Below are 12,718 nucleotides of genomic sequence, written 5' to 3'. Positions count from 1 at the left end.
AAATTCTAGGTGTAAGAAACGTGCATTAATGATACAGACTTGAAGCAAAGGCACTTCTGATACCAGCAGAGGGAGATGACTGGCTCTCTTCTCCAGAAGGGCCCCAGGAGCATGCACTTACCTCACCAGAGCAAGACTGTGCGAGTGAGTCTGCTCTTTTGTTTGTTTTAATCCCCAAGCAATTAAGCATGCATGCATACCTGCCAAGGTTGTCCGAGAGCTTGGAAACATTGACGTGTACAGCTTTTATGAGCTCGCCTGTTGCTTTTTAAACAGCACAGCTCTAAACCCCAGTGCCATTGTGTCACCATTGGACCTGGAAGGCCTAGCTGAGGAGGACCTGGAGAGAAAGGGGCTGTCCCCTGATCTTAGAGGCAGTCAGTCTCTAGGCCAGGGCCAGTCTAGTTTGCATCCATCCCTTTGAACAGTAGCTCTTAACTCTTTTAGACTTGAGGCAGCCCTAGGAAAATGCTGACCCCTAGTTTTCACTCATCCAGTGAGTGAGTTATAATTTTCTCCTCTTCTTCCATCTATAATTTTGAACTCACTGGCCCTTAGTGTTCACGCCTCCTTGCCCTTGTCTGAGCAAAATAATAGAACAACTTTTCTGCTACAAAGAACTCAGAAAGACCACAACAGGGCAGAATGTTTTTGACACTGTGATTTCCTATCTGAAAACCCTGGGTCTGTCGTGTGAATCATGTTTGCACACCTAACAGGGCTATCATTGCATGGCACCCGTGAAAGAATCTCAGGGCACCCCAAGGTGCCATAGCACCCTGGTTGAGAAGCACTGCCTTAAAGCCTACTCTGTAACAAGCCCAGCCTTGTCGTAGTGCACTGCTTGTGGAAGAGCCAGGAACAGGTGGTATAACGCTGCCTGCATAAGCTGTGTCACCCAGGGATTGCTCAAAGCAACAGATGATCCCTGTTGTTGTAGTTAGGCAACTCTTTGTCCCCTGTGTAGCACCTCCCAAGACCTGGCCCCCATCCTCGGCTTTCTGTCTTAAACAATGCCATTGTCTGCATGCACGATTGCACAGTAGCAGCACTTAAAGTCTTCAATCCAGCCTGCAAACTTGCAAACCACAACAGGACCCTTTGGGCTCCAAGGCTCTTGAGACACTTTGAGGTCTGCTGTGCTGGAGAGTGGAACACGCTCCTCGGAAGAGGCAGCCCAAGCCTTGAAGAAGGCCCACGCTAACCAGATCAGACCAGCAACTGTGTGGTAGAAAGGGAGAATCACTACTCTAACTGTGCCAAAAGGGAACTGAGCCACAGAGCAGTAATAAAGATCCTGTGCTGCCTTGAGGCTTAAGGGCTCCCGAAAGAGGCTGTGAGTCCTTTGGACTTTTTTTCCTTAGATGTCTTTGCCCCTAGGAAACCCTTTCAAAGGACACATCCCAAGGGCTGGTCAGCTCTCAGGGACCATCTGCATGAGGGAGATGTCCTGGGGTTCTCAAGGCCTTGCAGGACACACAGAAAGGCAGGAGCTTTTGGCTGCCCTAACACTTTGCTTCTGGGCTAAGCAGGTGACAGTGCTGCAGGGCTGGGCTATTTGCTGACTCCAGGAGAGGGAACAAAGCATAAGGAAGTACACGCAGGGACGGGAGAGGGGGTGGCTGAATTGTTTGTTTAAATGGTCCTAGCAAGATCTGCAAGGGGATGTTGCAGAAGATCCATGTGCAGCACAACCCGGCTTTTCCTCCCTTCCTCCTTTCTGTCACCACTTGACTAACTGCGTTCCCCTAAGCAGCGTGCAAAAGCAGAGCCCAGGAGGAAGGATAAATGCAGCAGAGCAAAACAGCTGGCCTTGCCCCAAACCTGCCCAGCTCCCAATAGTGGGAGATGCACAGAGCCCACACTCAAGTGCTCCAAGGCACAGAACAAGCACGGCTGTGCTCAGCCAGGCTGCAGCACCCTCGGCTTGCTGTACCCATCTCGGTTACATGCTATAACCATGTTTGTTCACGGTCTCGGTTACAGACTGCAGGAACTGGGTTCCTGGGCAGGGCTGTGGTGTTCTCATGCCCTCTATCTACAGCCTAGTTTTGGACAGCACATTTGTCAGGGCTCTAAGCAAGGACCCCTGTGTTGTCCAAAGTAGCTCATGCCCTTGGCTGGTCTCTCTCTCAGCTGGCAGTTGCTATTTTCCTTGTGACCCTCTGCCCAGTTGCCCTCCCATCTCACCCAGGAGCACACCAGGTGCTGAGTGCAGAGCTCAAGTACATTGCTGGTGTTGTAACAAAAGCAATATTAGAGCTTCCTAACAGCACTCTTGTCTGAGAAAAGTCTGAGATATCCCAACCCAGCCATACCTTATGCACCAGTTTTGGATCCATGATCACTGTAGGGCAATAAAAACACAAGGCCCAGGATGAAGAACATCAGAACAGGGGATGTAATTTCTGGGGCCATATTTGGGAAGGGAATAAAGATACTGAGAGATTCAGACTCTGATTGTCCTTAAGAAACCCTGCAAATATTCCAGCCTCGAGGGTGACATTCACAGTACTGAGATTCCTCCTGCTTAATAAACACCATCAATGCCCAAAAAAGAAAGTAGTAAAAGAAAATACTTAAGTAGGAAGTTTTCTTAAGGGAAAGAAATGTTGGGCAAGTCCAAGAAGTTGACAAGGACCTGCCTTCTGGCTACTGATGAACATGAAAGGTATTCTGCAACAGAGTGTGCACATAGATTTAGTATGTCCCTGGAACACAACAAGGAACTGAAGTCCACTGAAGTGCCTTAGTGGCAGTTCCTGGCACAAACTTTCTGTTCTGACCAGCAGCGCAACAGACACCAGCCACATGACTTCCTTTTCCTGTACCTTGCAGGAAGAGGATATTCACTGCACTCCAGATGCATGTTGGGGGAAATGAATAGAGAGAAATAGCACCCGCCACATCCCCTATTGGATATCACCTCCTGGAACCACATCCTCCTCTGAGGAAGCTGCGTTCTGTCCTGCTGAGGCTGCCACTTGAAGCAGTGAGCCGAACAGCATCAATCTTCAGGCTGTGCTAGCCACAAATTCAAATGGCATCCCTCCCCTTCCTTCTACAGGACACAAAGGACTTCCTCATCCTAACCGCATGGTGTTTCAGGTCCTCCAGGTACCAAGAAGTCCAGAGTCTCAATGGAACATGCACACAGCTGGGGCTGTGACCCGAGAGCTGCAAGGAATTTAGCTCCAGATGTTTTGTAGGTGAAGGTCCTGCCCATGTTTGGAGATGCTGGTTGTGAAGGAAGCAACTAGTTTTTAAAGCATGTGTTGTGATAAGCAGGCACCGTCCACCCCACACATCATTCTTTGCTAAGCATTTCTTGCACTTGGTTATTACAGCTGCTCTGCCTGTGCACTCAGGAGCTCCTGCCTTTCACCAGCTCAGGCCTGTCCCTTCCCAATAAGAGCTGACCTCAGCCCTGTTCTAAAGTAGCAACATATGGACTTTTTAAACACAGGAGCTGTTTTCCTGCTATGCTCCCTGAAAAAGTAGAAACACCATCAAAAGAAAAGTTGAAAAGAAGCAGAAAAACCAATTACTGCAGCTTTTGCATTTCTGTCACAGTCTTTTCATTAAGAAAAGAAGTGTCCCAGTTGATAAAGGATTCCCACAGCAGATCTACGCCAGTGGACATTCATCTCAGAAAACTGCACCCCATACTAGCCTTGCACATGTAATGGAGCAGGCATGACAAGACAAGGCCATCACACTGTAATTTATTGCAGGGCATCAAAAAAAACCTCAAAACACTAGAAATGGGAGAGGACGAAGGAGTCAGTCAGGAACCCAGAGACATCTGGGGCTCAGAGGGATGCATTCCTTAAAGAACCTTTGGGCAGGAGAGGGACACTTTACAGAAGCAACCTCCACACTTATTTTATGGGTACTGTGAGCAGACTGCTGATTTTTTCTCCTTGAAGTCCTGAATTTTGGGGCTGGGTCTTGGTGTTCTCAAGGCCTCTGCAATGGGGACCTTAGGCCTGCTTAGTCCTGGTTCAGTACTAAAAATGTTCGGTACCAGGCAGCATCCTGATCAAGACCTGAATTCATGAGCCACGGCCATGTGGTTGCATGGGCCCTAGAACCAACTGCCCACCAGTAGTTTTGGGGCTGCTAATAGATCACAGCAGCCCAGATTCTAGTCCTTAACAGTTGGTCACCTTACTTATGGAAGGTATCATGGCATGGAAAGATGGCTTAAGTACCTGGAAAGCCCTAGCTTCAGTGATGCCACATTGCTTCTTTAGTTAGAAAGGGGCCTAGACCTATTCTGAAACTTCACTCCCTGCGCTCCCAAATGCTAGGGGAACAAGGATGGAAATCCTCTTCTTTGAGTCCTCTCTCCAGAAGAGTGGTTTATCCTTTTATAAAGCTCTAAGGCAGGGATGTTGAACTGGCTTGGCCCTCTGAGCTCGGTCCAGACCACAGGGATCCTCACAGACCCACCTCCAAAGGCACAGCAAATGGCATTAAGAACCTATGGGAGTTAATGCAGCTGTCACTTACCTCTCACCACTGACTTCCTTCCCCAACGTGGTCTCACCCCTTCTACCCCGTTCCAAAATTCCCAGACCCAAGCCCTGAAGGCCAGATGAGATGGCTCCTCGGGCCAGCTTTGGCACCCCTGCCCAAGGGGCACATCAGCACAAGGGTATATTTCACCCCCTTCAGTACAACACCCTTTGAAGACTCATAAACAGCAGAATCACATGCAGACAGGCCAAAGCAATAACCCTGCATCTGACAAAAAGGCATTTATTGTCTGTGTGGCTGATCTGCAACCAACGTGGGAATGGAACAGTTCCCTGACCTTGCAACAGCCAGAGAGAAAAGTGCAAGCAGCCAGCAGAGCCTCATGACTCCCCATGTGATGCATGTGAGAAATATGAAGAGCCAGAAGAAAAGTCCTTTCCTCCTGTGATACTTTTCCACCTAAGGCAGGCAGGCACTGACTCGCCTTTCAAGAAGTCCCACACCTCCTGGATTTCCTCCTGATAACAAGGAATCCTTGCTAAGATACTGCTACATGCCTGGTTTCAATTACCTAATTGAGAGGGCACTAGTTTCAGCTACCAGGAAATGGCACCACATTTCACATTATGCCTGTGCCAAAATGGAGACACCTCAGGCTCACCATCTGGAGGCCACCTATGCTGGAGGGTTTTTTTATTTGTTGGGGTTTTGGGGGGATGGGGGGAGGGGGTGTTAAGGGACAGTAAAACTAAGTTTCTGCATAGGCTGAAGTTTTATTTCATGGAACATCATTGGCTGTGTGCGCTGAATCAACAGGCTAGCACCTAGCTTGACAGAAGCAGGAAGGGCTCTGTATGGCTCCTCTCCTCCAACCTCCTTTCTTCTCAACATTATACAGTTACTGCATGCGAGGTGGAAGATGGGCAGCTCTGAAGTCTCTGCAACTGCAGAACAAGTACATCCCAGGCAACAGCAATCACAACTGTCATCTGCTCCACTTCAATCCAGCCATGAAGAGACCAGCTTTTGGGGGTTATACAGGAGTCCCGTCTTCCCTGCACTTTTCTCCAAGATTCCCAGCCAGGCAGCTAATGAGCCACAGTTGTATTTTTAGGGACACATGCCCAAGTAGTGGACTGAGAACCCAAGCTCATATCAGATCTGATCCAGCCAGACAGTGGTAGTTTCTCATCACCTAATCCACTTATTACCCATTTGAAATATAGTCTAAGAGGCAAAAGATGCCACACAAGAAGCAATCCTCTAATCAACTCTGCTCTGCTCTTGTGTCAGTAAAAAGCTCTTGCCACAACCATTAGTGCCTAGGAACGATGGATGAGTAGGTTTTAACTAGGTTGCCATCTCCACATACTGAGAGATCAGGGCAGGGAAAGAAAATATTTGTTACTGAATCAGTCCCTGGGGTTATCACCAAATTCAGTGAAGGGCAGAGAAAGTGGTTTGAAAACTTCCCCTTAAATCGTATAATTAAACTCTCAACGAAGCACTGGGAGACGTATGCAGGCAGCAGGCTCATAGCAACACGAGGGTGGTGAATGACCAGACATGCTTCAAACCCAAATCAGTAACCTGAAAACAAATGGTTAGTCACTTTTCAGGTGACAGCGTTAGAATTAATGTGACCTTGAAAGAGTGTGTCATCTTGTAGCCATGAGAACAACACAGCAAGTGGGAGGAAACAGCTCCTAAGAGAAGGGAGACATGAGGAAAGGCACAATCTCAGTTAAAAGCAGCATGTCAGCATTTCTTTTGAGGCACTTAAAGGCTTGAAAGAGGAGTTGAACTGCAGGAGGCAAATCTGACTCTGTTCAAGCTTGCTGACTGAAAACCCATCCTCTCCAGTCCCTCTGAAAAGCAGAAAGCAATTTAAGGCAGGGGGAAGCCCTGGTATGCTTAACTCCCACAAACACCACACCCATTTATTCTAATCTCAACCCCAGACTGTACTTATTCCACCAGCTGGATCCTATACAAGTATAGCTATTCCTAGCTAAAGCAGTGAAGGATCAAGTTCTGCTAGAATACCAGGAGCTTTGAGCCTTAAGGAACTGTTGCATGGCCGGAGTTTAAGAGCATTTAACTCTGCTTATTTGAGGATCATGTCCCTAAGTGGAACTTTAGATGAAGTGAAACAGGTGATTAAACTACATAGTTCACAGGCTGCACAAGGCTCCCTTTACAGCGATGCCCATTTCCCCAGGTGATTAGATCAGGTAAACTCCTTAGGTATTACAAATCATACCCTTCCCACCATTCAATCACAGCTAGGGCACAGGACCAAAAACTAGGAAGTGCAAGTGTGATTCCAGCTCTCTCTGTAGCCTTTGCCAAGATATTTCAGTTTCCTCTTCCTCATACACAAGACAGATACTTGGCAGCCAAGAAGGGTGAGAGAGACAGACAACTAGTGTTTACCAAGACCTTTGTCAGGAAGCTACGCTATAGCAGTGACATCTGTAACACATACTGGCCCTTTCCCAAAGACTAGGGACATGCAATGTGAGGAGGCAGACTAGGGACAGCAGCAGGTACACAAAAGTTGTATGATAGGTAGTCCGGACATTTGACGTCAATGGATAAAGAGCATTCTGTATTCAACTCCTAAGTGAGGAAGACATGGCTGAAGAGCCTTCCCTTTAACATGAACTAACTGCTCATGAGAACTTTGTCAAAGGAAATGCCAGGAGTTTCTTCAGTCTCCTAGCCAATAGGCAAAAACGGAGGCAGAGAGTTTGGTGTAGATATCTGTCTGTTACGGATGGGATCAACAAATTTCACATTACAGCCATAAACCATTCAGACTACTAAGCTTCCACCTGACATTCAAGACTCACCCAGTTCAAATACTGAACTGGATTAATGGGAGTTCTCTTGCCTTTTTAATATTCTTAACCTTTAGGATTGATCAGCCTGTGACAGCACATCAGGATAATCCTCAGTTCTACCACATTCACTTCAGCTTCGCCCATGTGCTCATGAAAGAGGAATGGCAGCTTAAGAGACAAAGGGAGATACCTGGGGCAACGGTGAAAAAGCTGGTGTACTGGACCACTGCTAATCATTAAAGATGAGATGGTAGCACTGAAAAGACATTACGTTCTCCAGAGTAGGAGCCATCTTAATTAGGTCGTATAGTACCTGGCACAATGGGATCTTTACTTCAGTGCAGCAGCTCCAGGTGTTTCTGTATAAGCCAACATTGAACTTCACACTGGAGGTCTCCATTCTTTTAACAAGTGAAAACTCTTGTGCTGAATGCATCAAAGGTACATAAAATACTCCCCTCAAAGAACACATAGTACCTTTAAAAGAAAGACACCACTGCAATCTCCTTGGTCTTGAATATGTATTTTTTACTGAAAAATCATTCATAAATTAACAAATACAAAAATGTACAAACACATGAGTAAATAAATGTAATGACACAAAGGATTGCTTTGCTGAAAAGTGTGTGTGTTTTAAAACACTAGATTTCAGTGCAAAAATGTACCCCTGGCACCTCTTAAAAACTTAAGAAGCTCACAAAGCCATGATGATGAAAGGATATAATATAGCTAGAGTTAATGCTACCTCTGATCGTGAATGACTGAAAAAAAAGCATGTGGCTCTTGCTCAGTTGGTAACTTCTGTAAAGAAGAGGAGCTTTAAAAATAAACTTTAAATAAATATTTTAAGCAAATAAAAACCCACATGGCTTATTAAAAAAAAAAAAAAAGAAATCAGCATTGATCATGTCCTGCCCCCCAGCAGGGTTGGTACACAATGTTGATGTACAAGGGATAAACGAGTGGCCTTGGTGAATTTCAGCTGCCAGAATATGTACAGTTCTCTAGTATGAGACTTTTTACACCATAACAGCACATGCGCTCAACAGTATTTTTTTAAACAATTACATTTACTATACAGTATTGGACTTAGCTGATAAGATTAACAGTGCACATTTTAAGATATTCCACATTTTAAAGAGGGAAAAAAACAACTCAATGTGATTGGGAAAAATTAGAGTGATGTTGATTAGGTGAAATGGACCCTTTTACGCCTGCCTTAAATGAGTGCATTTCTGAGTAGAGGTAATGTCTTTTTAAAACAGAAGGTGCAACAGATGGTAAATACACATTGAAAGCTGAGGATTCAAACTCAAGTACAGCTTTTAACATCTACTCACACATACATGCACGATTCCGGTGGTGGTGAATTTAGACTATCTGAAATACATTCCTTGTTTGAAGCACCATTAAATAAAGATTTCTAGCAACATCTCAAGATTAAAAAGGTATGACAGGGGAAGTAAAGGGTCTGCACTTGAAAAGGGTCCACAATAATTAGAACAGGAGTAAGAAGCAAGTCTTTATTGCTATATATGCGCCATAAAAGAAAATCCTTACCTCTGTCTGTAAATAACCATGTAGGATTCCCTCAGGAAGCAATTTTAAAGCACATGTATTCAAAGACTTTAAACCTAAATTACAAATTTATCAGCACTCTCAAGGGCAGATTCTGTCCTCTCATGCAGGCTGATTGATAAGATCTACACAACAAGAACTCCATGTTTTCTAAACTAAGTTATTCTCAAGAGACAGAAGAGAGGCCTGGTCAGTCACACCCACAGCAGATGTGTATGGGGATCATATGTCCATGCAACCAAGAAAACCAATGTAAACTATTAGAGTTTAGAAAAACAGAAGGCAAACAATGTGATAAAAGAAAGTTAAAGAACTTCTGAGGTTTAAGCACTCACGTCACTATATATATATATAAAATATACATGTTATGTTAAAGCAACCCCCCAAAAAAGCTTTTACTGTCTGGAAGGCCCAGTAAAAGTGAGTTTGTACATGCTGTATAATTGATGGATTTGTTTTAAACCAAAAGAAAAAAAAATTAAATAGGCACAACCAAAAAACATCATGTCTAGGGAAGAACAAAAAAAAAAAAAAATCTATAAAACTGGATGGGGATATGGACCAAGCTCTTCAGTTCTTGATACTTATGTTTTCCTGAACTAAATTTAATGTCCTTCATTTTTCACATTGTGATTTTAAGTCTGTGGCTAAATCGGTCCCACTATTTGTACTGCACAATGCTTTCTCTGGTTAAAGACCATAACCAAGTGTTCTACCTATGGTTATAATACACATTAGTTCAGTGTACTGTTTCATTTATACAATAAATATAGCAAAATACTATTGCATAAAACAAAAAAGTATTATATTAGAGGAACCACTGCAGAACGCTGTTAAGTTGGGGGCAGATTTAATAAACCGCAGCCAACTGCTCAAACCTACAGACCACGATAGAGGAGAGAAGATATGAGCTTGGGGATATGTTCAGGGAGACCAGATAGGCCTTCTGCTGAATCTGGCTCTTGGGGTGGAAAAGAGCATGGTGGGGATGGGGGGTGTGAAAGACTTATTTTATAAGTCTACAATCCAAGCTTGCACTTGCCAACAGGTATAGGATACAGGGGTTTATAGGCAAAGAAAGCCATCAGGAATAGAATAGAAAGACGTGATAATTTTTCACAGGATCTGTTGCAAAATGATGCAAGTTGGATGCTTTTCCTTTTAATGTAGATTTCAATACCCTTCCCTCCCCACAGTTTGTCATCAGATGTGGCTTCAGGTTTCTAAACTCCTGCATCTTACCAGTTAAGGCCCCTGGTCCTGTAAACACATATGCACGAACCTAAAAAAATGGCTTTACTCACATGAGCAGTCCCATTCACTTAATTGTATTCATGCAAGTCATTCCTTTAAGTACATGTGTAAGTGTTTACAGGATCGGGGCCTACGTGAGTGACTTGAATACATAAACTTTTAGCTTGGGTTTTGAATTGTAAAAGAAAATAAAAAAGGCAATTTACATAGCTTATTTACACTTACACTTCTTTAAGAAGCGATTCCATTGTATATACTTCAAGCAGGTCATTTAAAAAACCACACAAATGTAGAAGAATGGTATAAGTTTTGTTTGTTCTCCCATTAGGGCCATTGCCTACTGGACTGCTTCTGGCATCCAAAGTCAAGCAGCCAAAGAGTCATTCAGCCAAACTGGTTCCGTGAGAGAAAAGCGTGTCAGAGAACAGTTACAGTATTCGAGATTGTTGGAGGAGACGGAATGCAGAGATGAGAGCAGCAGGTCACACCGTTGTTCTTAAAACCAGAAAGCGAATCAAGTCACTAGGCTTGCTGCACAAACACTTGGATTGGGTCAGTACAGCTAAGACGATTTGTGCGTGCGCTTTCAATCTTATTCTTCAAATCTTATTCTATACTGTGATCCTTCATTAGACAATGCATTTGTTGTCCTTGGTGATGCTATAAAAGAATGTCTAACGTGTTGCTTTCTTGGCAAAGGGCAAAGCAAATGTTTTATCTCCTCTTAATATTCATTCACCAGAGCCAGCTCCGGCGTCAGGTTAACAGTTATGTTTTTATACAAGGCGTCATATGTAATGTTTGGAAAATAGTTCAAGTTATTGAGACCATCCAGGGATTGCCTCTCTTTTGATTTCCTCAGCAGCGCATACCTGTTTAAAGAGAAAAAAAGATGGATGTTTTCACTGCCAAAAGCTATTTGCAACTGTGGAAGCCTAGGCTAAGAGCCACTTGGAAATCTAGGGCCAAAAGAACAAGCAAAACCATGAAAGATGTTCCAAGCATGAATGCTTCATGGCTAGGCTGGCATGGGCTTCTCTGCAAACTTCAGGTGTGTAAATATTCCAAATGGTTCTCCAAAACAAAAAGTTATAGCCCATAGCTGGGAGGATATGTAACACAGAACACAATCTCCTCAATGTAATTTTATGTTGGACACACAAGAAACTTCCTCAGCCTTTTTTTTTGTCTCAGTATGATCCAATAACCCCCTTCACAACACATGCAAAGCAAACTTACATGTGACAGCTGAGTGACATGAATCTATCTTGGGATAGCATGACACTCCCCACCTGGGAGAGCTCACCATCTCAGTGACACCCATAGCAAGTGATGGGAAGATGACAAAGGTTATCAATTTTTTAGAAAACTGAACCCCACAAAGAAGCAGAAACAGCCGATACTGGACTAGAGGCTGGGGGATTAAGAGTTAGAACTGAGTTTTGGAAGAGGGAGAACTCAGGTAAGAGGGGACTCGATGCAAGTTTTGGGGCAGGAAAGAACATCCCAAAGATACAAGGACAAGACATAGGAGTGAGGAAAAAGGAAGGGTGGGAAAAACATTCAGGCAGAGAAGGTACTTTGATCTTCTTTGTTTGTATTATTGTATCTAAGTACTTCTCAATCTTTAATGCATCTAGAAGGCAATAAGTGAAATGAGTAAGACTTTGAACTTCATGTTCAGAAAGATGGAAGGAATGAGGAGTGAATAGACTACTGTGCAATAGAAGTAGCAGGAAAGATGGTTTTAGCTGCAGCACCTTGGATATATTGAGTCAGAAGGAAGGAGTGAGGCCAGAATGAAGTTACAATAGTTCAAGCAGAATAAACTACTATTATTAAATACAGCTTTAGCAGCAAGGAAGGAAAGAATTGGAGAGGGAAAAGCAGCAATGTTGATAACGTCAAGGATTGAGCAGGGGGAGGGGACCTGCAGGTTTGCCAAAAAGAAGAATGGACTGAGAAGAGTTCTACTTAACATGAGTCAGTATGAGAAATGCTGGGATACACCAAGAAGAGCTGAAGTAAAGACAGGCTCTCACTTCCTGGAGCAGGAAGACCTGAGGTTTACTTGATCAAAACTTAAATTGCAGGGACAATTAAGAACAGTCAACCAGGCAGGAGGAAAACCGAAGGAAGTCAGTCTGGGACACCCATTGTAGAGAGCTCCTTTGGAAAACACTAGGTCAGAGGCAGCAGATTTGAAAGGCACATGGAGGACATAGTAAGCCACGCAGCTTTGTAAAGAGTCCAGCTTTGCTGCCCTGCTGCCTTGCTACAGTAGAGCTGTATGCCCCACACAGCTATGCTGACAGCAAACAGCAAACTTGCTCGCACTTGTGTTGCTAGCTGTAGTGTTAAGCAAAGCTAAATTACTGCTTTGCTTAACTACATATGAGCTTGCCCTCTACACTGGTGACTAACTGCAGCAAATCCCCTGACTAAACATGACTCTAGTTTAAGGCTAAAAGGACTAAGTACAGAGGCTTTTAAAGTAATCAGGGCATCTCCCTACAGGTACCAGGCAGCAATGGGCTACTAAGCTATGCACTGATTTG

The 12,718-nt window shown here is 44.2% G+C and overlaps 1 protein-coding gene across 2 annotated transcripts in view; it reads right to left on the bottom strand.

Annotated features, from left to right (window-relative positions):
- Positions 1–7,835: 7,835 nt before the first annotated feature.
- The window catches only part of B4GALT5 (beta-1,4-galactosyltransferase 5), a 53,560-nt gene continuing 48,677 nt past the window's right edge, over positions 7,836–12,718 (bottom strand). For both annotated transcript variants that reach the window (XM_006267419.4, XM_059733159.1), the window contains exon 9: positions 7,836–11,032. In XM_006267419.4, coding sequence (XP_006267481.4) covers positions 10,885–11,032 — 148 coding nt within the window. In that variant the 3' untranslated portion in view covers positions 7,836–10,884. The remainder of the gene's footprint in view (positions 11,033–12,718) is intronic.

The sequence above is a fragment of the Alligator mississippiensis genome, chromosome 9 (assembly GCF_030867095.1).
Source record: "Alligator mississippiensis isolate rAllMis1 chromosome 9, rAllMis1, whole genome shotgun sequence".
NCBI classification, from domain to species: Eukaryota; Metazoa; Chordata; order Crocodylia; family Alligatoridae; genus Alligator; species Alligator mississippiensis.
Note: the sequence above shows the minus strand (reverse complement) of the source record. Positions and strands in the feature narration are given on the sequence as shown.